Raw genomic sequence first — 25,191 nt, forward strand, 5'->3', positions numbered from 1 at the left:
AAACTCAAGCTACTGTCACACTGAATGGTTTCAGATCAAAATGTAAGATTAGACAAAGGGAAACTGAGTAAGCACAAAACATTTTATTATTTAATTTCTTAAATGAAAAAAAGTTGTAATTTCATATTTTATTCATATGGTAGCATTATGATGGTTTTATAAATGTGAATATGATGTTAGCAAGCTTGGTTATGTCTGGTAGGAAGCCCACATCAAGCTTTGGACAGCTATTGCTAGCTATGAATAGCGATGTGACTACAATAAATCATTTGGGACCAGGGAACAACAATTGTATGCCAATTGTTTTAAAAATCCCTGCGCACTTTGGTATTTAATACATTTTTGCGCACTATATGCAATTTTATGTTCCACGTCACAATACTAGTACCCAAGCACACTTAGCCAAGTGTGGAAAAACAGGACAGCCCATCTCTTTCATGCCTATTCTCTCTGTCAGCGCCTGGCAGCCTGTTCTCCTGTCTGTCCCAGTGGAGCTGTTTCCTCTGCTCAGACATTGCCCCCTTGGGTCACCCTGACAGTAAGACCGACAGTTAATCCAGGTGAGAGTATATTACCTGCCTCTGAGGTGACACCAAACCACCCCTACTTCCCTCCTTCCTTTCTCCAGCCCTGTTGGAAGAAAATAAGAAGAATAAAATGCATTTAGAAGATAGAAGAAGTTAGAAGAGTCTGGAAGGGACCCAGGACACTGGACCTGCTTGTGGAGGACTCGTGGCATGGTGCTGAGGGCTGCTCGGAAATGGTACGCTCGTTTTCAATGCCGGTGACTTGTTTCAATCCAAACAAAAATGGTGCTTCAATTAGCTCATCTTTTTAATTTCAGCCGGAATTGCGGTTTGCATACTGTCATAAACAAACCAAAATAATGGCTATAGAATTTTAAGTTGACACAGTGCAGAATTTTACGTGTACAGTAATTTGAATGATGCAATAATGATGTAGTAGACACAGCTGTTCAGAAGCATACACACAGTAGTATGGATTATCAGAGATTGCTTCATTTGAATAAATTGTTTCATTTAATTTTTGTTCTTCTTGTTATTAAAATACCTTTGATATTCTTGTCAGAACGTATGTGTGAATGACATCCTTACACAACAATGTTATGTTGTTGGTCAGAGATTACAGAGTACTTCTGTTGAGCAGTCTGGTCTACATGATTAAATATTGTATTATACTCAATTCAAATATACTCAGTCTAAGCCACTCTGAATATGTCATAACAGTACAGTGTCGTACTGCTGTGTTCACAAAAATGTTGTCTAGTTGTCTAGTCATCCACATTTTCCTTTTGTTGTCATGGTAGTTGTTTTTTGTGGTTTTTCAACTACTAAGCAAAGGTTACCAAAAAGCACCTCAACCATTGCTGGCTATGCCAGAGTGTGCAAAGATCTGACATTATCTGACCCGACTTGGTCAGGCAACAGATGATGGAGTGGATTTGGTGTGAGCGGTGGGATCACGCGTTGGCAGAGGGGAGGGATCCAACGGGGTTGAGCTGCGTCATACTTTCTACTGGGAGAAGGAGGCAGTAACTGAAACCCACCTCGGGCCGCTTAAATAATGCAGGTAGCTTGCAAGAATAGCGGGGAAGCGAGAGGAAGCCAAAACCACTGTGTTTCTTTTCAACAGGGGAACACGCTCTATGCCCCCTGGCCCACTTTGGTGTTGAGTATCACTACTGAGCATCCGTCCGGTGTTTGCGGGGCAGGAGCTGTTATCTCGGCGGCTTTTGCCGGGTTTGGGAGCAGATATTGTGGAGCCGTTGGTGGGGGGAGGGGGGCGTTGGTGGCCACTGGGCCAGTGTGGATTTCCCCACGGCTTGCTCCACAGGTCGCCGTTGCTAAGACTGGGCTCTTTGCAGGCAGAGAGGCGGCATACGACTCCGAAGCACCTAGAAACCTTTCTGCTCTTCTGGTAAGCAACATTAGGCCCTCAATGGAAGACTGTTCCTGCTTTGTTCGGGCCACTTTGGCTTAGTATTTGCACAATATGTTGGCTGTACTGGGATTTCTTTGACAGATTTCATAACAGTAAGACCAGTATTAAGTGCTTTAAGTATATTGTAAATATTGCAAAGTTCGAAGAATATATTCTGTAATTGCAATTTTGCTCCTGCAAGGCCAAAGATTAATACTTTGCTTTCAAGTATAGTTTTTTTCTTTTGTTTGCCTCTGTCCCAGCTATCCTCATGGGTTCATATCAGGTTGCTGTGTGAGAAACAGCTTTAGACCTTAACTTAATATGCTTGAATATGAGGAACCATTGAGCTGAAGTGATGGTGGCTTCTTCACTGTCTAATGCTCACTCATATGTTTGTACCGTCAGTGAGATTAGTAGCAGAATTAATGCTTTACTTGTGCTTAGTCAAATATTTTTGTTCTTTTAAAAAGTTTGCCTCTGATTACAGCCTATTATCTTCTATAAATATATTATGCATCATGCAACAGCCTGCATGTATTACATATGCTGGTTCCCACATCAGACATCTGTGTTGTAGAGCATGAGCTTCCATCATGTTCAGAGTGACACTATCCACTGTGCGCCTGTAATTATGTTCCCCTGGTGATGTGATAGTTCTAATTAGCGTTGCCCATCCTCTTCCTCTGCCAGGTGTTCTCTCTTGGCTTCTTTCCATTTTTCTCTCAAGCGTTGTAAAGTCCAACATTTTAGCACTTTATTAGGTATTTATTTTTTTTACTTCTACTGCTGTAGCCTATCCACTTAGAGGTATGATGCATTGTGTGTTCAGAAAGGCTCTTCTGCATACCACTGTTGTAATGTGTAGTTATTTGCGTTATTGTCACCTTCCTGTCAGCTTTGACCAGTCTTGCCATTCTCCTCTGACCTCTCTCATTAACAAAGCAGTTTGTGAGATACTCAACCCACAATAATTTCACGGTCAAAGTCACTTAGATCATATTTTTCCCCATTCTTATGGTTGATATGAACATTATCTGAAGCTCCTGACCTGTATCTGCATGATTTTATGCTTTGCACTGCTGCCACACGACTGGCTGATTAGATAATTGCAAGTGGGTGTACAGGTGTTCCTAATAAAGTGCTCAGTGAGTGTATGTTATGATTTGGGTTCTACTGGCTGATTCCAGTTTTTCCCCCCCACTCTCTCCTATGGATTAATGATGTTCCAGAGGGTGAAATACTTAGACACATCCTATATCCTGTTGTACACATGTGGCTGAATCTATAGAAAGACTATAAGAGATTGCTCTCTGCAAAGTATTGTATATTGCCAATGCCAAGCAATTGTATGCTGATCACTGTGATTATGGGTGTGAGAGAGTGAGCTCTCCATATGGTGTCGACCTCTGAATATGATTCTCTCTCATATGACCCATGAGAAGAATATTATGATTGGACCAAATCTGTAAGTCACTGTAGTTTAAGAGTTTATGGATCTATGATGCCTCACACTGCCATTGTTAAGAAAGAGTATCCCAGGATCTATGTGTGGGTTGTTCCTCTGCCTGACAAAGATGATTTAAATTGATAGAATGTTGTGGCTGTATGTCTGTAGACATCTTCTCAAAAGCATTTCATAACATAACATGCGCAGTCATTTTATTTTCATTCTCTTATTTTCCAGCATTTTCCGGGCACCATTCCCCTTATCTTTAAGTGTTCTAAATCAAACAAGCTCAAAATCAGAATCAAGTGGAATCAAAATCCATGATTTAATTTGCTGTTGAGATTGCGTGACAGTGTATTGATAGCATGCATATACAGCATCAGAATACTACGTCAGAAACTCTGAAAATGTGTTTCCCATTTTTTATAAAGCATCAGTGTCCGAGGAGAGCTCAGGGTACAGATAGACTCAATAAATGTTTAAAAACATTTTTTTTATGTAAAAGTCAGAGTGTCTTGCAAAGTAGATTTGTAAAGGCTTAGCCCTGCATGTCCAGCTAAGGACTTTCGATGGGTTGTGGTCTCTCACAAGCTGGCCATAGCCTTTATAATAGGCTATAACGGCGTGGGCGTCTCTGCTGACTAAGAGTTAAAAGTGCGACTCCGTAAGCTAAACTTGGCTGAACTCTGACTTAGACACGGTGAAGCACAGCCACTCCCAAGGCAGGGTTTGGCCAGGGCAAAGTTCCCCCTGTTGGCTTCGGCGTTAGCTCCTGCAGTTCCACCGCTAGTCTGGAGACTCCGGGCACCACTCCCTGGAGCTCTAGTGGATCAATCCCCCTTCTCAGCCCAGCAATCTGGATATTCCTGTTGTAACGCGATAGGGAGGCACAATCTGTCCCCCAGACAATCTACAGAAAGGTATTGATATCTCAGGAAGGGTCCTGATCTTTCTTCTGTCTTGCTCTGTCTTGATCTCTCAGGCAAGGGGCATGTACAAGGCACCTCAAAAATATTTATTGATTACCTATTTGCCTCATATCTTCTGTTTTTATTGCAGCAGTCAGGCTTCTAAGTGTTGCGAGTGTGAAAAGAAAACAGTGATATTTATATACTGTGTGTGTGTTGTGTGTTTGTTTGTTTTCATGTGGTGTGGTCAGCCAGCCAGCCAGTGGTCTTATCTCAGGATCAGGTTAACATGAAAGGCAAGTGCTGAAGATCAGAGAGGGTTACAGCCAGTGCTTATGCAGATTGCTTTGGTCAAATTTCTATCGTACAGCACTGTCTTTTCATTTCATGTCAGAGAGTTTGTTTCAGGCGGCACGGATGGTGCAGTGGGTAGCACTGCCACTTCACAGCAAGGAGGTCCTGGGTTCTTATCCCCGTCGGCCGGGGCCTCTCTGTGCGGAGTTTGCATGTTCTCCCCGTGTTTGCATGGGTTTCCTCCGGGTACTCCGGTTTCCTCCCACAGTCCAAAGATATGCAGGTTAGGCTGATTGGAGAGTCTAAATTACCCATAGGTATGAGTGTGTGAGTGAATGGTGTGTGTGCCCTGCAATGGACTGGCGACCTGTCCAGGGTATATTCCTGCCTTTCGCCCAATGTATGCTGGGATAGGCTCCAGCCCCCCTGCGACCCTGTTCAGGATAAGCGGGTTGGGATAATGAATGAATGAATGAATGAATTAGTTTGTTTTAGTAGCCATTGCTTCTAGAAACACGTAGTTCTGTGAGGCTGAGGAATTATCGAGCGCTGCTAGAATAGAGTCTGACTATCTGAGCAGGATTTGTTTCACCCAGCGAGTACAGCTGCCCCTTCTCCCCTGCTGGTCCCCAGGTGTGCTAAGTGGTGTGTGACGCAGCTCAGAGTCCGGCATGGAGAACAACACAACGCAAATTTCCAGGGAGGACCTGGAGGACCTGCGTGAAGCCTTCAATAAGATAGGTCAGCTTCTGCCTGCTTGTCATCTATCAGGGCTGTTCCTTTGCCAGCTTTACCGTGAGCTTGTGTGGAGTTAGCACTCGCAGTGTAGAAAGAGTATTGCAAGGCTCCTTCCTTGCGAGGTGACAATCTTTGAAGTCATATGATTTTACAAGTGGCTGTAAACACGTCAAACATTACCAGTTTTTGTGGGAATTGTAGATATTATGCTACGGCCTGTATTTTTATGACACTTAAGTTAATCATCATGCATGTATGAAAGGTACATATTTATGTTACGACATTTGCATTAAAAAGTCAAATTCCAAGACATTACTATCAACGGAAAAGTGATAATTCATTCATTTGCAGTAAGTAGTATATTCAGTACTTTGGATGCTCGTCACCAATAACGACAGTGCATTTTCTTTTTCAGATATTGACAACAGTGGCTATGTGAGTGACTTTGAACTGCAGGAACTCTTCAGGGAAGCAAGCTTCTCGTTACCAGGGTTCAAGGTTCGAGAGATCGTGGAAAAGTTCATTGCCGGAGACACAAACAAAGATGAAAGGATTAGTTTCGAGGAGTTTGTCTCGGTAATTCCCTGACCTGCCTTGCATCACATTGCACTCTGGTCCTTTGTATGTCTCTTGTATTTATGGTCCTTTAACATTTGGATTATGCATGATAAATGGTTGGCATTTATATAGCGCCTTTATCTAAAGTGCTGTATAATTGATGCTTCCCATTCATACACACACTCACATGCAAGGTGCCAACCAGCTCATCAGGAGCATTTGGGGGTTAGATGTCTTGCTCAGGGACACTTCGACACACCCAGGGCAGGATTGAACCGAAAGCTCTCTGACTGCCAGACAACTGCTCTTACCACCTCAGCCAATGCCGCCCCTAAATGTGCCTCCTTATGCGGCACGGGCAGACATGGAAGTTGTAGGGGTGGAAGTTGCAGGTTTGAATCTCCGGTGGGCCCTGTGTCTGTACCCTCGAGCAAAGCACTTTAATCTGAGAGACTTGGATCAATATCCAGATTCACTAATGGGAAATGTACAATGTAAGCTATGTAGATCTGAATAAGTGAATAAGACTCTCTGCCAGATAAACAACTTATGAATAAATAATGGAATGGAAAGTAGTACTGGTGACCCACATTTTGACCCTCCAGAGTAATGCTGTTTGATTGGCTTTAAAGATCAGGTGACCTTCTCTCCAGAAAGAACTACAGCCAGGCTTGTTAACCAAGGCCCTTTGGCAACATCCAAAAAAGATTTATCTCTGCTTGTGCACTTTGTGCCCATGGCAGATCTATCAGGAGCTGAAGAGCAAAGAGGTGAGAGAGTCATTCCGGAAGTCCATCACCAGGAGAGACGGCATCCGCTCTTTTGGGGGAACATCTGGGATTTCCAGTGAGGGGACGCAGCACTCTTACTCTGGTAACTACTTTGTTTAATTTTTTTCCGGAAGGTTCATTGGACTTCATCACCATGGCCCTTTTAAGGCCACTAAAACACAGTCCCAGAGTCTCCACTGATGCCACACACAGGAGCGGCAAGGGAGATGGAGATAATTGGCTGTTAATTACCTGTTAGCTCGGCTGGGTAAATGAGAAGGACGGGGAATCATCCTGCCTTTTCTAAATTAGACTGCTTCTGTTCTGCTCAAGAAGCTCCTTCGGTCTGTAATTTATGCTTTTTACTGATTGACCAGATTTAGCAATTATGTTGTGCTACCAATGTCTATATTTGGTCAGCCGTGTGTAGCATTATGCTGTGCAAACTAACAAAGGTGCAAACCCGTGTTCTTTTAATTTTGTCATCTACTGAATATATGGACAAAGCAGGCCTGTATGACTCCATTTCAGATAAAGCATAGTGATCCAAGGAAAGCCATGATTATTTTGGAGAATTGTGCTTTACCTAGGCGGCATGGATGGTGCAGTGGGTAGCACTGCCGCCTCACAGCAAGGAGGTCCTGGGTTCGAATCCCCGTCGGCCGGGGCCTCTCTGTGCGGAGTTTGCATGTTCTCCCCGTGTCTGCGTGGGTTTCCTCCGGGTACTCCGGTTTCCTCCCACAGTCCAAAGACATGCACGTTAGGCTGATTGGAGAGTCTAAATTGCCCGTAGGTATGAGTGTATGAGTGTATGAGTGTGTGAGTGAATGGTGTGTGTGCCCTGCGATAGACTGGCGACCTGTCCAGGGTGTATTCCTGCCTTTCGCCCAATGTATGCTGGGATAGGCTCCAGCCCCCCTGCGACCCTGATCAGGATAAGCGGGTTCAGATAATGGATGGATGGATGGATGGATGGTGCTTTACCTATCATTGACTGAACCTTCATTATTAAGCATGCAGCAAGGAATGGAAATTGCATTTGCAGCACAGAAAGACACATAAGAATGAATCCTACTGCACTTGCCCTGTACACTGAATTTTCCTAAGAGCTTAGGGTTTTTGTTGATTGACACTGTCCCTCAGATGAAGAGAAAGTGGCCTTTGTGAACTGGATCAACAAAGCCCTGAAAGATGATCCCGACTGCAGTCACCTTGTTCCCATGGACCCGGAGAACGACAGTCTCTTCAAGTCCGTCAGGGATGGAATTCTGGTCTGGTAAGACTGACAGCTGCGTGTCGTCCCTTTTGTCTTTCCATCAACAAATCAATCAATTAGGACTGATTAGACATCATTTTTTGTAGAACTCCAAATAACGGAATTGTCTCAGGTTACTTCACGGATAAATTGAAGAAACAATGCAAGTTATTGTGGAAATTACATTGAAGGAAGAGCAAAGAAGTTTTGGTAACAGAATAGAAATTTCATGCAGCTATAGTATTTAAGAAGTACAGTAAATCATTAGCCACACAGAGATGTCCTAATGGAATGCTTTAAAGTTGTATAAATTAAGACATAGATAGTATAATATTTGCCTTTTACTCAATGAAAAACTATTTATGCATCTAGTGAATCTGTGCAACCTTTGTTCCTTCATGTACTTTATGGCAAAGCGGCTTGCTGTAGAAGTTTCACTTTCATGGTTTTGCGTGTGAAAAAACCATGATAAGAATTTATGATAGGCTAACTCAGTTTTTGCTTTTGATTTTCACCAGTTAGTTGCTCACAATTCAGTTAAAAACTGATAAGAATTAGTTTATCTTCGACTATGTTGTGTGTATTAGTATTTGTATACTTTTCATAAAGCATTCTCTTGGTATTTTGGTATAAATATTTGATGAACCCATGGTAAGTTTGAAATTACGTTGGGTTGCATGGAAACATCAGAACCTGAAACCCTCAAAGATACAGTTGTAGGGACTACAACTTCCACATTCCCACAGGAAAATTCTGCGACGTCCACCACGAATGACGTCTAACTTGGTTCAGCCAATCCCGTAATGGCGGGAGCAATAAACGGTCCCGTATAAGAGCAAGACACGTTCTTGGGATCTCTCTTCTGGCTCTTCTGCTTCTTCTGCCTCTTCTGCTTCTTCTGTTCTTCTGCTTCTTCTCTTCGACGCACCCCTTTTGGCCAGTCGCTTCAGCTCATCTGCTCCGAGACTCGGACAGAGGCTGAATGCTGCACAGCGCACTACCAGGCCTACGGACACACCCAGTTACCTCGCGGTAACTACGTGGCCTATAGTGAGTGGAAATTGTTGTACGCGGAACGCTACATCAGTTTACCCCAATAAAGCCCAACAACGAAACAGCAACGAACTTTTACACCTGGAAAAGGACCAGCGGATCAGACGACAACGCGCTCGGACACCATTCACAGCACCATCGCCGCTTCTACAAGGACAGCATGTCTTTTGGATCCAGCAATGCGTATGGACTCAGTAAGAAAACAAACATTCAGGCATAGCCAGTGTTTAGTTTAGTCTTAACTGTTTTTGTGAATCTGTGTTTCAATATTTACCATCCAACCATTGTAATGTGTTTGGTTAGCTACATATATATGTACGTGAATTGATTCGCCGTCTTTTGCGCATATATAGAGTAAAACTACGCAAGTAGTCCCTTCTCACAGCTAACTCTAACTCATTACCACACCCAGAACTCTAGCGACACGCGCGCTTGCGCGCGGCACACACACGCACACACACATACCAAACTAAATTTCCTTACTAACTTCCCGTTAGTTTATCTGTTATGTGTTTGTATGTTTGTTTAATAAATATATTTTATTAAACCCCGGTGTCCGTTTTGGAATCGCATAGACATGAGAGCCGAGTTAAAGCAGTCTTTCGAAGAACTTCCAACCTTCAGGTTATCGGTATGTTCAATCATTAATATTGGTTATTTTAATTAATTGAAATACTATATTTGTGGTTGGATATTTCTGATAACAGTAATTTTATGAGACTGATTACTTTTCGCAGTTATACTGCAACACAACGTTTAACTGGCGCCCCGGTTTCGTAGAGAGTAAAATCCCTGCGTTATTTGGCGGCCCGTGCAAGGACCCTACATAATTTGGAGTCCCGTGCGAGGACCCCTACATATTTTGGCGCCCCGTGTGAGGAAGACTAGCTTTGGCTCAAATTTCATGTCTTGTGACTTCATAACGAATTCCCCATCCTAATTTGGAGCTCTGCGTGAGAAAGACGAGCTTTGGCTCATGTCACGTGCCTCCAGAACGAATTCTCGGCATTCTTTCTCAGCTAAATTGCCACCAGTGCAATTTTTTGAAAATACCGCTAGATGTCACCCTTGTACCATTTTTGAAAGCCTGCATGAGCTGCTTTCTCAATATACTGCCCCCTCGTGTAACATTGTGGCATTACATTCGTAATCTTACACGGTAGTTTGTTGATTGGCATTTACCTTCCGGTATAATACGTATTATCAATAATAGTATTATTAGCCGCACTGTATTATTAATTATAATTACTTGGTCAAAGTAATTTTAATAATTAATTGAATTTTACATTTAAATCCAAATTTAATTGTAATTTCAACCAATCACATTCTGGTATTTAGGATTAATGTGATCAGCATCACAGTTCCTATTTTACGGTCTGAATATCCGCCATATGTTCGGTCATTTTGCTGTTGTTGCATTGCAGTACCGCTAGTGCAACTCGAGTCCCTGTGTGATGCTATAGCTACCTTGTACTATAGTTAGAGAATATTCAAAGAGCGTTTTAAATTCTTTATCCTTCATCACAACTTGTATGTTGGATTGTGATTTTGGTGAACAATTCATTGCCAACTGTTAGGAGCTCAGGGCCCTTGTCAAATTGTTAACTTCAAGAGTACCCTCTTAAGTTACTGATTTTAGCTTTTTGCTTTATTTGGCTTGAGATATGGAACCCATATCTATTGATGAGTACCTTTCCTTTTTAGCCCAAGGTTTAGCACCTGGCTACATAGCTTTCCTGAATCAGATGAACCTCACTGATTGTAGGAAAGAAATGTTCTCATTAATCAACGAGAAAGGTCACTCCCCCAACCATTCAAAAGACCCAATTCTAAGTTGTCTGGTCTTGAATTTTGCCAGACAGATTAGTCTTGCTCTTCAGAGCAACAAAAACTTAGACTCAGAGATGGCATACCTCAGAGGACAACACACCAGTGTTTTACTTGAGCTTCAAACTGTTGGCAAGAAAGCAGTACAATACTTGCGTGATCTGCATTCAGCCGAATCAGATCTTTGTTCCTACAGAGAGGAATTATTTCAGTTGAAGAGTGGATGCCACAAGCTACCACATCCACTCTCTTCTGTAAGCCTGCTTTCTCAGGCTTGCCCAACTCCAACTTCTCCTGCTTCCTCCTTACACCACAAGGCAGGGGAAGGGGGGTCACAAATTGATTCGGGTTTGTCAGATCCCGGTTCCACAGCTTGCTCTGATGGAGACTCGTCAGTCTCCTCAGATTGCAGTGCTGTTGACCACCCATGCAATGGTTTGCCCACCTCTTCCCTGGAGAGGGAAAGGGGGGACTCCATCCCAACGGTGGTCCATCTCCGCAAGGGAGAAACAGTCAGGCAAGTACAGGACTGCACCTTCCATGCCCACCCCTCTCATGAGGAGGTCAGGGAACCCTCCCGTGGACACGGTAGAGGAGATCTAACGTTATTAATTGGGCACACAAAAAGCAACGCTAATCCCGCTAGCTTTCCCTTTATAACTGAGAGGATAGGTGACAGCTCTGTACAGTACACTGACAGCGACAATTCATCTTCTGCCAACCATTGTGAGAATGACTGTTTTGTAGCTCCGCCCCCTAAACCAAACCGAGGACGTCGAGCTCCGCATGAAACGCATTCACATTCAAATGTGATTTCAGTCTCTCCTTCTCCAAACAGGCAAACTAGTGCAACTTCACATGGTCTTCGCTTTGAGGAGCTAGAGGCCATGGCGAAGTATGTCCACACATTTGACCCCAAGGACTCCGAATTTAACATTCAGAGTTACTTGAGAGAAGTTGACTACTGTCTCTCGGATCTGCCCAGGGCAACCGATCGAGAAAAGGTACGACTTGTATGGAAAACCTCTACCAGAGAGATCCATACATTTATGGAACAACTTCCACCACAGGTTCGTTCCAGCTATCCCAAGGTTTGTGAAGCGTTGGTAGCTGAGTACCTGCCACGGTTTGATCAGGCCACAGCCATGATCAAATCTGTGGAGGTTAAACATAGCCGTACAGAACGACCAAAAGACTTTTACCAACGACTTAAACATGCTTTTTTCCAGGGCAGAAACGGACCAGGCTTAGATGAAGATCAAGCCTTCAAATCCCTTTTTGTGCACAACCTGCACCCCTGTGTCCGAACTCATGTTTCACTGTTTTCAAGGGGCCAACACTCAGCCCTTGAATTAAGAAATGAAGCCCAAATGGTCTGGGACACTTTAAGGATTGTGCCCAGGAACGAGGTATTGGAAACAGCTAAGCACGTTGTTCCAACCAAGCCCGCCGGCACTTCCCAAGTTGCCCCATTAAAATCTAATGGCTCAAAACAACGGCATGTGAGTAAGTTCCCGGTTAAGAGCCACCGTGGTTGCTTCTCACACTCTGATTCCAGCCGGAATTGGAGAGAAGACCGACCCGGTAGGCCCAAGCCTCAGAGTCACCAGCATGACTCTGATAGGGAAGATACCTTGTCTGAAGAGAGCTTCTTCAGTTCCTCGGAGGACAACTAAAGCCTCTAACCTTTGTTCAGTAGTGTGTATGCCTTGAGTAACCACTCCAAAGAGCTATCTGGTCTTGTTCAACCTCCATCAAAAGACTGAATAAGACTGATCTATAGCCGTGGTCTCCTCACAGGCAGACTCCCAGCTGAAGCTTTGACCACTTTCTTTTGCACACCTTTCCTACCAAAGGGGGGTGGCAAAATAAACAGGTAGTTTATAGCAGCCACTTAGATTTGCATGTAGCAGCAGCAAACGCAGATCGTAAGTAGGTACTGTAGAGTTAAATCCGACACCTGTTATAACTCGTAAACGTTCATTGCTTCTTTCTACACCTACTGAACCATCATAAAGTATTGCATGTAGAAACTACAGTGTAATCTTTACAAGTATATTGCCACACCCCAGTGTGCCTTACTCCACCTCTTCCCCAAGCAAGACAAGACCACTTGTGAGCTTACCACATCATTTAGAAATGAGACCACCTCTCCATTTCCTTCCTGATGACACAGCCATAAGGTTAAGCTTGGATACAGAAAGCTGCCCTAATTTGAAAATGCCCCCACATATTTCAGATGACAACCCTCGTCAGCAACCTGACTGTAGGGACTAGAACAATTGGTCAGTCTGAACAAGACTTCCAAAAAGGCTACAGCCTCTCCATCCTAGACCCCTACATCATCTGAACATTTTCATGGCTGGGTCATTCCTGTTGGTGCTCCACCTTCTGGACACCATCCAATAACTAACAAAACACCTGAACTAACAAAACGACTAACCCTTTCACCAAGGTTGCTCATGTTTTGTGACAATGTATTCACTGTTCGACCTTAGTGTTTCACATTGTTTGTATCATGTGTTTTAGACCAGTTTAGTTAATTGTTGATAAATGCCTGGATGTTTGTCAGTCAATTGTGAACTGTGTTACCGACCCAATGTACTTGACCTGTGGACTGTGAACTGACTTTTGTGCTCTCGAGGAACACTGGCTTCAGCCGCATCCTGAGACCACAGGGGGGATGTAGGGACTACAACTTCCACATTCCCACAGGAAAATTCTGCGACGTCCACCACGAATGACGTCTAACTTGGTTCAGCCAATCCCGTAATGGCGGGAGCAATAAACGGTCCCGTATAAGAGCAAGACACGTTCTTGGGATCTCTCTTCTGGCTCTTCTGCTTCTTCTGCCTCTTCTGCTTCTTCTGTTCTTCTGCTTCTTCTCTTCGACGCACCCCTTTTGGCCAGTCGCTTCAGCTCATCTGCTCCGAGACTCGGACAGAGGCTGAATGCTGCACAGCGCACTACCAGGCCTACGGACACACCCAGTTACCTCGCGGTAACTACGTGGCCTATAGTGAGTGGAAATTGTTGTACGCGGAACGCTACATCAGTTTACCCCAATAAAGCCCAACAACGAAACAGCAACGAACTTTTACACCTGGAAAAGGACCAGCGGATCAGACGACAACGCGCTCGGACACCATTCACAGCACCATCGCCGCTTCTACAAGGACAGCATGTCTTTTGGATCCAGCAATGCGTATGGACTCAGTAAGAAAACAAACATTCAGGCATAGCCAGTGTTTAGTTTAGTCTTAACTGTTTTTGTGAATCTGTGTTTCAATATTTACCATCCAACCATTGTAATGTGTTTGGTTAGCTACATATATATGTACGTGAATTGATTCGCCGTCTTTTGCGCATATATAGAGTAAAACTACGCAAGTAGTCCCTTCTCACAGCTAACTCTAACTCATTACCACACCCAGAACTCTAGCGACACGCGCGCTTGCGCGCGGCACACACACGCACACACACATACCAAACTAAATTTCCTTACTAACTTCCCGTTAGTTTATCTGTTATGTGTTTGTATGTTTGTTTAATAAATATATTTTATTAAACCCCGGTGTCCGTTTTGGAATCGCATAGACATGAGAGCCGAGTTAAAGCAGTCTTTCGAAGAACTTCCAACCTTCAGGTTATCGGTATGTTCAATCATTAATATTGGTTATTTTAATTAATTGAAATACTATATTTGTGGTTGGATATTTCTGATAACAGTAATTTTATGAGACTGATTACTTTTCGCAGTTATACTGCAACACAACGTTTAACTGGCGCCCCGGTTTCGTAGAGAGTAAAATCCCTGCGTTATTTGGCGGCCCGTGCAAGGACCCTACATAATTTGGAGTCCCGTGCGAGGACCCCTACACAGTGGTGACCTCAAATCAGTTTGTAAATACAGAGAATGCATTTCATGTGCTGGATGTGTGTATGATGAACATAAGGCAAAGCCATATCCTTGTTTTCTGAACTTCACCATTTGTGCTATCAAGGAATCTGAGCAAAGGAGTACACTCAGTGAGAACTTTATTGGGTATTTATTAGAATAGATTTATTTGACTTATTAAGTATTCTGCTGCTGTAGCATATCCACTTAGAGGTTTAACACATTGTGTGTTCAGAGATGCTCTTCTGCATACCATTCCTGTAATGCATGGTTATTTGCGTTACTTTCGCCTTCTTGTCAGCTTCAACCCGTCTGGCCCTTCTCTGACCTTTCTCAAAATGTTTTTTGTCATTCGCACCATTCTCTACAAACTATAGAGACTATTGTGTGTGAAATTCCCAGGACATCAGCAGTTTCTGAGATTCTCAATCCACCCAGTCTAGCATCAACAATCATTCCACGGTCAAAGTCACACGTTTCTTCCCAATTCTGACATTTGGTCTGAAAAACAGCTGAACCTATTGACCATGTCTGTGTGCTTTTATGCATTTAGTTGCTGCTACATGATTGGCTGATTAAATATTTGCTTTAGCAAGCTGTTGTACAGGTCTACCTAATAAAGTGATCGCTGATCATATGTGTCAGGTCCTTCTTTTTAAAAGATTTTTCCCATGCCATTAGTTTTCTTATCGATGCATTCATACAATATCTTCTTTTTTTCCAGCAAAATGATAAATTTATCCCAGCCAGACACTATTGACGAGAGAGTGATAAACACAAAGAAACTAACAACTTTCACCATGACAGTGAGTACTTTGTTCTCCGGTCAATACTAATACACTGTCTTCACTAAAACGTATTGATATTTTATTTCTGTACAGCCCACTTAACATTTGTTCGAAGTCATTCTGAAAAAAAAAGATAGAAATCTCTGATATGTAAAAGTAGTTGTCATGACTGGAGAGTATTTATTAGTGTAAATTAAGACTTTCTGTTGTTCTAATGTGTTGACTAATTTTGCTCCTGAGACATATGTGATGTAGCCTTTTTGACACTTTGACTAAATGAACATAGAACCTGAAGTTAAACATTTAACTATACAGCTGCAATTACACATGCATCTGAAATAGTAACTCTCAGTAAGATCAGTGACTGTCAGTGCAATATATATAGTCTCTGGTGCGTTTTAATGAAGCGGCGCATTAAGTGCCATACCGAATACGGTGCAGCAGTTCTGGAAGTTTCCAATTGATGGGGGGGGGAGTGGTGGACAGGGACTGAGCATTTTGCTGCTTGTCACAGGAGAACCTGGTGCTGGCCTTGAACTCGGCCTCCGCCATCGGCTGCACGGTAGTCAACATCGACGCGCAGGACCTGAAGGCCGGGAAGCCCCACCTGGTGCTGGGCTTGCTGTGGCAGGTCATCAAGATCGGCCTTTTTGCCGATATCGAGATCTCCAGAAACGAGGGTGAGGAGGGCGTTTCGGTTCGGGAGGCGGGCTGAGGGGGTTTTCGAGGGGGTTTGTGGGATTGTCGGCTGGTGTTTGAAATATTTACGGAGGCGGCCTTGGTTATGAAAGGAAAAATGGCATTAGCAGAGAAAAATATGCATGACACGGGGAAAGCTAGAAGTGCATTCAGGCTCATAATCTTTTGATGGAAGTCTGTAATTGGAGCCCAGCTTGGCATTCATTCACTCACATGGGGTGAGCTGAATCAGACACAGGAGTTGAACAGGGGCTGGTGTGATAATTGTGGTAATGGGGGAATAAGCTTCAGTGTAGGAAACTGCATGGGTGGATTCATTTTAATTTGTGTATGTGTGTGTGTGTGTGCTTGCAGCACTCATTGCTCTGCTGGGAGAAGGAGAGGAGCTGGACCACCTGTTGTCCAGGTCTCCGGAAGAACTACTGCTGCGCTGGGTGAACTACCACCTGGACCAGGCGGGCTGGCAGCCAATCAGCAACTTCAGCGATGACATCAAGGTGCCACCCCCGCACTGGCTCGCCTTCTCCAGCACGTATCGCTTCGCTCGAATACACATCATTATTCGCTGAATGAACTGTTCTTTATCTGTTTCCAGGACTCCAAAGCCTATTTCCACTTGCTCGATCAAATTTCCCCCAAAGGAGAAAGTGCCGATGAGATGACAATCATAATCGATATGTCAGGAATTCATGTAAGTGGGAGTAACGAGCCGCAGACTGAATTTGCACACAAGAGCAGTGGCATTTTAGCTTCTGGAATGTGAATTAATCATGGGTGAACAGCACAGCAATACAGAGGGACCCAACACTATTGATAGACAGGTATAGTGGTAGAGGATATTGGTTGAGACATGGAGTTGAGATTATATGCAGCTGTATGAATATACAGATACAGACAGTTCAGTGGTAGGGCAATGTAATTATAAAAATATTGGTAAATAGAGTGTTCCAAGGTTATTCAATACATTAATATAAAGGCAGGTTAATAGGCACTTTAGATCGGTGTATGTATGCGTTTATACAATACTGACGTCAATACAATACTAACAGTTTAGCAAGCAATCGGTTGGGGAGTTAGGTGAGTGTGCATGTGAGAGGTTGCTAAATGAATTCACACTTTGAAAGATGGATGAGGAGAGAAGGAATAACAGAAATATGTATAGACAAACAGAGACAGCTATCACCCCTTGAGAATGGTCACACCAGCTGAAAGGTGCCAACTGAAATGCTTAATGTGATAACCAGGAGTATGGCGTTACCTGCTGAGGGATTAAAAAATGGACAGCCCCTTTAAATATTTGATAAAGATAGACAAGCACCAATCTATAAAAAGAACAGCATAACAGAATCCATGATCCTGAAAGAGACTAAGTTGAAGGCAGCAGGACTAGGAATTGACAGGTGACTATTGTAGAAGTGTGTTCATAGACGTCATATCAATACGGCCAAAGACATGGTGGGCATATGGGCTGGACGGACAGACAGACAGACTTTGCGCACATGCTCACTAGCTGTCCCTCTGTCCTCTAGGAGCAGGATGAGGAGCAGCGGGCAGAACTCATGCTGAGGCAGGCGGCCCGGCTGGACGGCAGACAGTTTGTCACGCCCCAGGATGTGGTGGCAGGGAACCACAAGCTGAACATGGCTTTTGTGGCCAACCTGTTCAACATGTACCCGTCGCTGAACAAACCCAAGGACAACGGCATCGACCTGGCTTTGCTGGAAGGTGCATTTTCCCCCGTCAGGCAGAACGTTTGTGTAATACTTATAATGGCCACTAGGGGTCACACAACTACAAACAAAGTTATACGTGGCAAAGTCACGGCAATTAGAGCTTTTACTATTTTAAGGAATTGTGTAGGAGTTTTAAAAAGGCTCCAGTCAGGTAAGAGGTTAGTATCCAGTCAAAGAGAACTGGCGCATTTGCAAGCGCCCATGCCCGGAATTCCACAGGGGGAGTTCTCTTAAAATCAGTACCGTAGGTTTATGTGTGCCTCATCTGAAGGAGAATATTTAATTATATACGTATTTATATTTGACAATATAAAATGGTACTTATTTTGTATAATATGAAATAATTTGTAGTAATTATTAGTAATAACTACTAGTAATAACTAAAGTACTCCTTCTATCAATTTTGTAGTGGTGGAACTGGTCTTCTCAGAGCTTTGTTTATGATAGGCTAACTCAGTTTTTGCTTTTGATTTTCACCAGTCAGTTGCTCACAATTCAGTTAAAACTATAACTTCTGTTCAGACCAGAAGGTACCATTAGTGGTAAGACATTTGAGATTCTTTGTTCTCATAAATGTTAACTTTATACTAAAAGCATACTGCTAACCGAGTGTTTCAGCTTTAGCAGTTTCCTATTGCCTTCCATTTGACCTATAGCACATGAGCCTCAAAGGGCTAATTGGGTCTTTATTTGTCTGTTCCATTATTTTTTCCCCACTCCAGACCTGACCCCTCCCATTGTAGGTACTGTGTAGTCACCATTCTTCCCATGTGAAAAATAGTGTACCATGCATACTTGATATACATTTATGATACTTAAGAGTATTCGTAAGTACAAAATAGTGTTCAGGTATACTTCAGCATACTATTTTTTCACATGGGTTTCCAGCTTTTACATTTCCTGTCTCTCCCTCCTGCAAGTGAGCAGGCAGGCTGGACTGATTCATTCCCCTTGGTGATGCTACAGTGTCAGATTGGTGACTTTTGGCCTGTGGCCAGTTTTCTGACTCATGTTCTGGAAAATAAAATAAATGTTTGGGTTTTTCACACTTGGATGCAGTGGATGCAGCGCTCTGTAGCATCACCAGAATTCCATTTCCTTTTCCAGATGGTCTTGATTTTCACTCGCTGACCTTCATTGTAACATTGTTGTTTTGTTTTTTCTGCTGTTGTTTCTGTCTGGTTTTATTTGATTCTGTTGGCAGTATTACATACCCTAGAGTTGTCTGATGGATGCGTCAGAATACTTGGCAGAAATACTATGTATGTGTAATATACACTCTGTGACCACTTTATTAGGTAGAGCTGTACACCAGCTATGCAAATATTTAATCAACTAATGTGGCATGTGGCAGCTACTAAATGCATAAAAGCATGCAGACGTGGTCAAGAAGGTTCAGTTGTTTTTCAGACCAAATGTCAGAATTGGGAAGAAATGTGATCTAAGTGACTTTGGAATGATCGTTGGTGCCAGACAGGGTGGTTTGATTATCTCAGAAATGGCTGATCTCCTGGGATTTTCACTACAGTCTGTAGAGTTTTGCAGAGAGAGTTTGCTGCAGTGAGCAGCAGTTCTCCAGGCAGAAATGTGTTGGTAATGAGAGAGGTCAGAGGAGAAGGGCCAGACTGGTCGAAGCCGACAGGAAAGTGACAGTAACACAAATAACCACACATTACAACAGTGGTATGCAGAGCATCTCTGAACACACAATGTGTCAAACCTGAAAGTGGATAGGCTACAGTAGCAGAAGGCTTATAAGTCTAAAAAATATTGCATTATTGGCATTTGGCAGACGCTCTTATCCAGAGCGACGTACAGTTGATTAGACTAAGCAGGAGACAATCCTCCCCTGGAGCAATGCAGCCTTTGGGCCTTGCTCAAGGGCCCAACGGCTGTGCAGATCTTATTGTGGCTACACTACCACCACCAACCTTGCCGGTCCCAGTCATTTACCTTAACCACTACGCTACAGGCCGCCCTGTATATTAAATAAGTCTAATAAATACCTAATAAAGTGCTCACTGGGTGTCAATACATATACTTTATATATATGTATACATACATGGAAGAAAAGGAGGAGAGGTTGCACAGTGTAATATCACAAGTTCCTGGTCCGAAAAAAGACAAATACAAATAATATAAAGGCCAGCAATAGCTGGTAATGAACCACACACTCAAAAAATAAAAAAACAAGACTTTAAGAGTTTGTGTTATATGTACATACATATTTGTTTGTATGCGCACATGCATATTTATATGTATATACTGTATCCTTTGACTTGATTTAATCAGGACTGATGAATTTTCTTCCACAGTAATGTGATTTCACACTCCCTGTTTTGCCGTTTTCTGTGTTGCAGCACGTTCTCTCTACCATTTGCTGTAACTGTCATCTGGTTTATAATGGAATTCTAAATTGAGAAAAGAATATGTATAGTTGGTGTAGGCAGATATACCATTTGTACATACAATGTACATCTAAATGTAATTATTGTGAATGTTATGTATGAGTATGTTAATGAGTATTGAAAACACACAGGCTGATCTCATGTGTAAACAGAACCAACACTTCATAAAGGCATGTTTATCTTGGTACTTGTGTCACTGTCATCCCCACAGGGGAGTCCAGAGAGGAGAGAACTTTCCGGAATTGGATGAACTCTTTGGGCGTCGCCCCATACGTCAATCACTTATATTGGTATTTTTTGCTACTTTCACATCAGTAATAAATGAATATTTATAGCCTTTCTTTCATTCATTCATTTGGCAGAGTGCCTCACAAAGTTTTCCTGGCAAGAGACTGCACAATAAATATCTATTAGGGCAGAAAATAAGCCTAGTACTGAAAAGGTAGCACTTTACAGCTCTGGCACCATTTCATTTTAGAGTAATTGTTACTTTGCTGTTTGTCTCTGTAACAATTCAGATACTCTTGAGGAAGTTAACAGGTTAACGGTACAATGTTTCTGCATTCAGACCCTGCCATTACTCCCTTTATCCAGGACAACTGAAGAAAAACAGCACTCGGATAGACACATGCACCAGCAATTGGCTTACAATGCATGTAGGGCACTGCCTAACAATTATCCATAAGAACAACACTTGTTCATGTAAATGTATGTGACACTTTGCTTTAATACTGCAACAAGAACCAGGCGTGTCTTGTTTTTGACTGATTTTTGGTTACCACTCTTTGCTTGTTTTTGTGGGGATTCATTTGCCATTTTTAACACAGTCTGGCTGTGTCTAACACTGGAATGACCCTGCTTTTGTTCCAGCGACCTGATGGATGCCCTGGTCATCTTTCAACTGTATGAGAGTATCCAGGTTGCTGTGGACTACAAGAAGGTCAACCGCCCCCCCTATTCAGCCCTGGGTGCCAACATGAAACAGGTCAGTCTTGTGAGCTGTGTACATAACCACTCACACCAGGGTGACATAATTCCAGGGCTGGAAAATCCAGGTTCAGAAAGTAAGTCCTCCCCAGTATTTTGTTCCAGTCACCTGGATTTGCTGATTAGCAGAATTCTTCCAATAGGAGGTATAAATAATTTGTGAAATCAGCTGGCTGTGTCCATGGGTGGAAGAAACACATGACAGGACTTTTACTTTCTGACCCCTGGTCTTTCCGCCTCTGCATAGTTAATACTACTTCTTTAGTTGCAAAAACATAAAAGATGGAGAAAAATGTAGTGATTGCAGGACAATTTTAATGTGTCTGGCGCATTAAAGTTCTTATTTCATTTATGTAGCACTTTGGGCCTCCTGTTTAAGGCATGGCAGCATTCTTCTGTGATTTGGCCGACCATATTTTTTTCACTGCTTAAAACCTAGCAAAATAAAAGTGCAAAATATTTAACTAAACAAACACCAGATATTGGTATTTTTCAAAACCCATGAGGCTAAGCCCCAAAGACATCAGAGAATTATATCTGTTGAATCTGTCAACAGATTTAACATCACAAAATTGTTATTTACAACCAAGAATGATAAAATAATTAACATTGTATTGAAAGATACTGCCAGCTGTTGGTATTATTACATTATTACATTAATGGCATTTGGCAGACGCTCTTACCCAGAGCAACTTACAGTTGATTTTAGACTAAGCAGGAGATAATCCTCCCCTGGAGGAATGCAGGGTTAAGGCCCTTGCTCAAGGGCCCAAAGGTTGTGCGGATCTTATTGTGGCAACACCAGGGATCGAACCAGCGACCTTGTCATGTCTTGTCTTGTCATGTTATCGTGACGAACACACTGAAGCAAACACTGCTGTAATCAATTAGCCAAACATGGTAAAATCTTTTACACAAAAAACTTAAAGTATCAAAATATAGCATGGCTCAGTGATAAAGAGGCTTCAGTAAAAAGCCAGAATGATAGGATCTTATTGAGCAGCGACCCCTACTGGTAAATCAGCCACCAACATGCCTGCCTGTTTTAAGCCATGCATGAAGTCTCTTCCTGTCACCTGGTGTACACTGAAATGTCATTGCTTCAGAGCAGAGCCTGTGGCTTGTTTGCGCTCAGCAATGAGTGCTAATACATATTTTCCGGTGTGTTTGTCTTAGCTTGAAAACTGTAATTATGCTGTGGCCTTGGGAAAAAAGGAGGCAAAGTTTTCCCTGGTGGGAATTGGTGGGGAGAATATTAACGAGGGCAGCCAGATGCACACCCTTGCTTTGGTATGGCAACTAATGAGGAGGTACAGCATTCCCATTTTAACAGCTTCTGTGAAAATACAATACAAATATACAAATAAATACAAATAAAAATTGTTTCAAATATTGTATATTATTTTGTATTATTCAATATTTGTATGAATTAGTTTCATTCCTGAGACAGTACTGCAATGCCCTTTCATGCCTTTTTATGCAATACTACATAATTCCTTGTATTTCCTACGTATTTCCTTGTCATATTGTGCCTTTTATTTATTTGCTTGTTTATAGAGATTTGAACACTCAGCAATATATAAATAAAGGCTTCGTTATTGTGTCACTATTACATATATACACTATTGACTCGGTTGATTACATTTATTCACTGATATTCTTCATTTTAACATTTAGATACACGCTGAATGTTCTGTCTGATCTTGGGGACGGCGAGAAAGTAAACGATCAAGTAATGATCAGTTGGATAAATGCCACTTTGAAACAAGGAAAAAAGGACACTTTCATCAACAGCTTCAAGGTAGCTTTTACTCTCATCACTGTCAATATCATGCCATCAGTTTATTCAGCAGACATTGCTGTCCAAGGCAGTTTATTACAGTAGGTGTACTGCTAAATATACATTCTATCATATGTGCTCTCTTGCCTACAGTTCAATGTTTATGAAATAACTAAAGTACTGTACCTTGTACAAGCTGAAAAATATCACATCATGTATTTCACATGAATGCCAAAATCCAGTGTATGTTGGTGTCCTGCTTGCTTCACAATACAGCACAACATTTAGTTTGTTTGCAGGCACCCCTATTGAAGGGGAGATGGCTTACATGTAATAAGGAATCTCCCTGTACTTTTAGGTAATTGAGGTAAAAGGTGTTTGAAGGTGCGGTTGAAGGTTGAAAGTGCTTCACCTGGGATGTTAGCCTGTACCCTTCTGGTAACGAGGCCAAAGCACAAGGGCCTAACCCTGGTGTGATGTAATTTGCATCACGTAACAGGGATTGGTTATTTTTTCAGGACAAACTGATCAGCACGAGCCTTCCGGTCATTGATCTGATTGACACCATAGCTCCCAACGCCATCCGAGAGGAGATGGTGAAAAGAGGGGATATGACGGAGAACGAGAAGCTGAACAACGCAAAGTAAGGCTTGAACCCCTCAATAACTTGTCTTCAATAATATTCTTTCAGAATACTTATGCAATGTATTTTTGCACTTATACAACAGTTTTACCAACAGGTTTATAAATGTATAACAATGAATCAACCGAACGTAAACATAGCCATTTTTGTTTTGCCAAGTTAGGAGTGACTCATTGGGTGATAACATAACTCCTTCAAACACATTACATTACATTACATTATTGGCATTTGGCAGACGCTCTTATCCAGAGCGACGTACAGTTGATTAGACTAAGCAGGAGACAATCCTCCCCTAAACACCTCTCAGCCAGTCACAATGCGAGATTGGAACTGACTGTTGTATAATTAGAATAAACTTAGACCGTAGGAGTAAACACACTAATCATGAATCCGTACAAGGGAATGTAAAGCCAGTTGTTCCATTCTGTAGAAAACAGAATGAAAATACACTCACTCATCTCAGGCCTTCAGTTTTGACATGATGTTTTACACGCAGGTACGCCATTTCCGTTTCTCGTAAAATCGGAGCGAAGGTGTACGCGCTGCCTGAAGACTTGGTAGAGGTGAAGCCAAAGATGGTCATGACGGTGTTTGCCTGCTTGATGGGCAGAGGATTGAATAAAGTTAATCGCTGAGCCTCCTCAAGTGCCCCCCTCCCCCCACATCCCTCTCTCTCCCCGCACAGTCCTGTCACCTGAAACATTACAGTAATGGATCCTTTCTATGTGCCCTAAATGTGACTTTTTTCTCTCACAACGAGTTATTCATTCCTAAAATTTCTCAAATAAATGTTAAAAATCATGTTCTTCTTTCAATTGTATTTTAATGTCTGTTCTGTGAAATGTGAATGCCTGTAAGCATCAGAGACTTCTCAGTACTCATTAAAATGAACTGAATGCTATCTGTTGAAGCCAATTTGAATGTAGCCTGTATTTTCCACTTAAGGCGTCTCGACAAATGTAATAACCAATTATTGTGTAATCAGAAGCTTCATTATCTTTCTAGATGAGGTTGATTTTTGGTTTGACCACTTACAGTAAGTGCCTTTGACAAGATTCAAACAGGGAGGAGAAAGATGGAATTGTGCTACATGTCATCAATAGAGAGAAGTCCTTATATAAATCCTTTGATTATCCTCGGGAAACACGAAGATTTAGCTCTGGCAGCTGACATGAAGGTCAGTGTTTTTCATGTGTCTGTCACATTCGATCTGTATTCACACTTTGGGTGAGATATCAATGCCTCGGGGTGATCTAAACGATTGTTACGATCGTGCATAAGCAATATGATAGTTCAGACTTTGGAGGACATTACTTGTTTTGAAGCTTCATTGTGTGGCGGCATGAATTAAAATAGCGTGCCCTCGAGTCAAAGAAGTAGCTCAATGCACATGCGCGCAACCCCATCAGTACCACAGTGCTGACAGACACTGGACTTATATGAGCGATCTTTAAAAGCATG

The 25,191-nt window shown here is 42.4% G+C and overlaps 1 protein-coding gene across 2 annotated transcripts; it reads left to right on the forward strand.

The window, feature by feature from the left end:
* Positions 1-1,800: 1,800 nt before the first annotated feature.
* On the forward strand, positions 1,801-24,495 carry pls1 (plastin 1 (I isoform)). 2 transcript variants are annotated; one of them, XM_061242828.1, is made up of 16 exons: positions 1,801-1,938; positions 5,227-5,334; positions 5,747-5,907; positions 6,633-6,762; positions 7,803-7,935; positions 15,417-15,498; positions 15,995-16,160; positions 16,534-16,676; positions 16,775-16,870; positions 17,709-17,904; positions 20,532-20,610; positions 21,191-21,305; positions 22,484-22,617; positions 22,985-23,108; positions 23,606-23,730; positions 24,227-24,495. In XM_061242828.1, the coding sequence occupies exons 2-16, from the start codon at positions 5,265-5,267 to the stop codon at positions 24,363-24,365; spliced, it is 1,893 nt and encodes a 630-aa protein (XP_061098812.1). In that variant the 5' UTR covers positions 1,801-1,938; positions 5,227-5,264; the 3' UTR covers positions 24,366-24,495. The 2 variants fall into 2 exon arrangements, 1 of the variants encoding a protein (XP_061098812.1); XR_009708790.1 differs by lacking the exon at positions 24,227-24,495 and having other exon boundaries at positions 22,484-22,597.
* Positions 24,496-25,191: the final 696 nt, after the last annotated feature.

This window comes from Conger conger, chromosome 5, assembly GCF_963514075.1.
Source record: "Conger conger chromosome 5, fConCon1.1, whole genome shotgun sequence".
Classification (NCBI taxonomy): domain Eukaryota; kingdom Metazoa; phylum Chordata; class Actinopteri; order Anguilliformes; family Congridae; genus Conger; species Conger conger.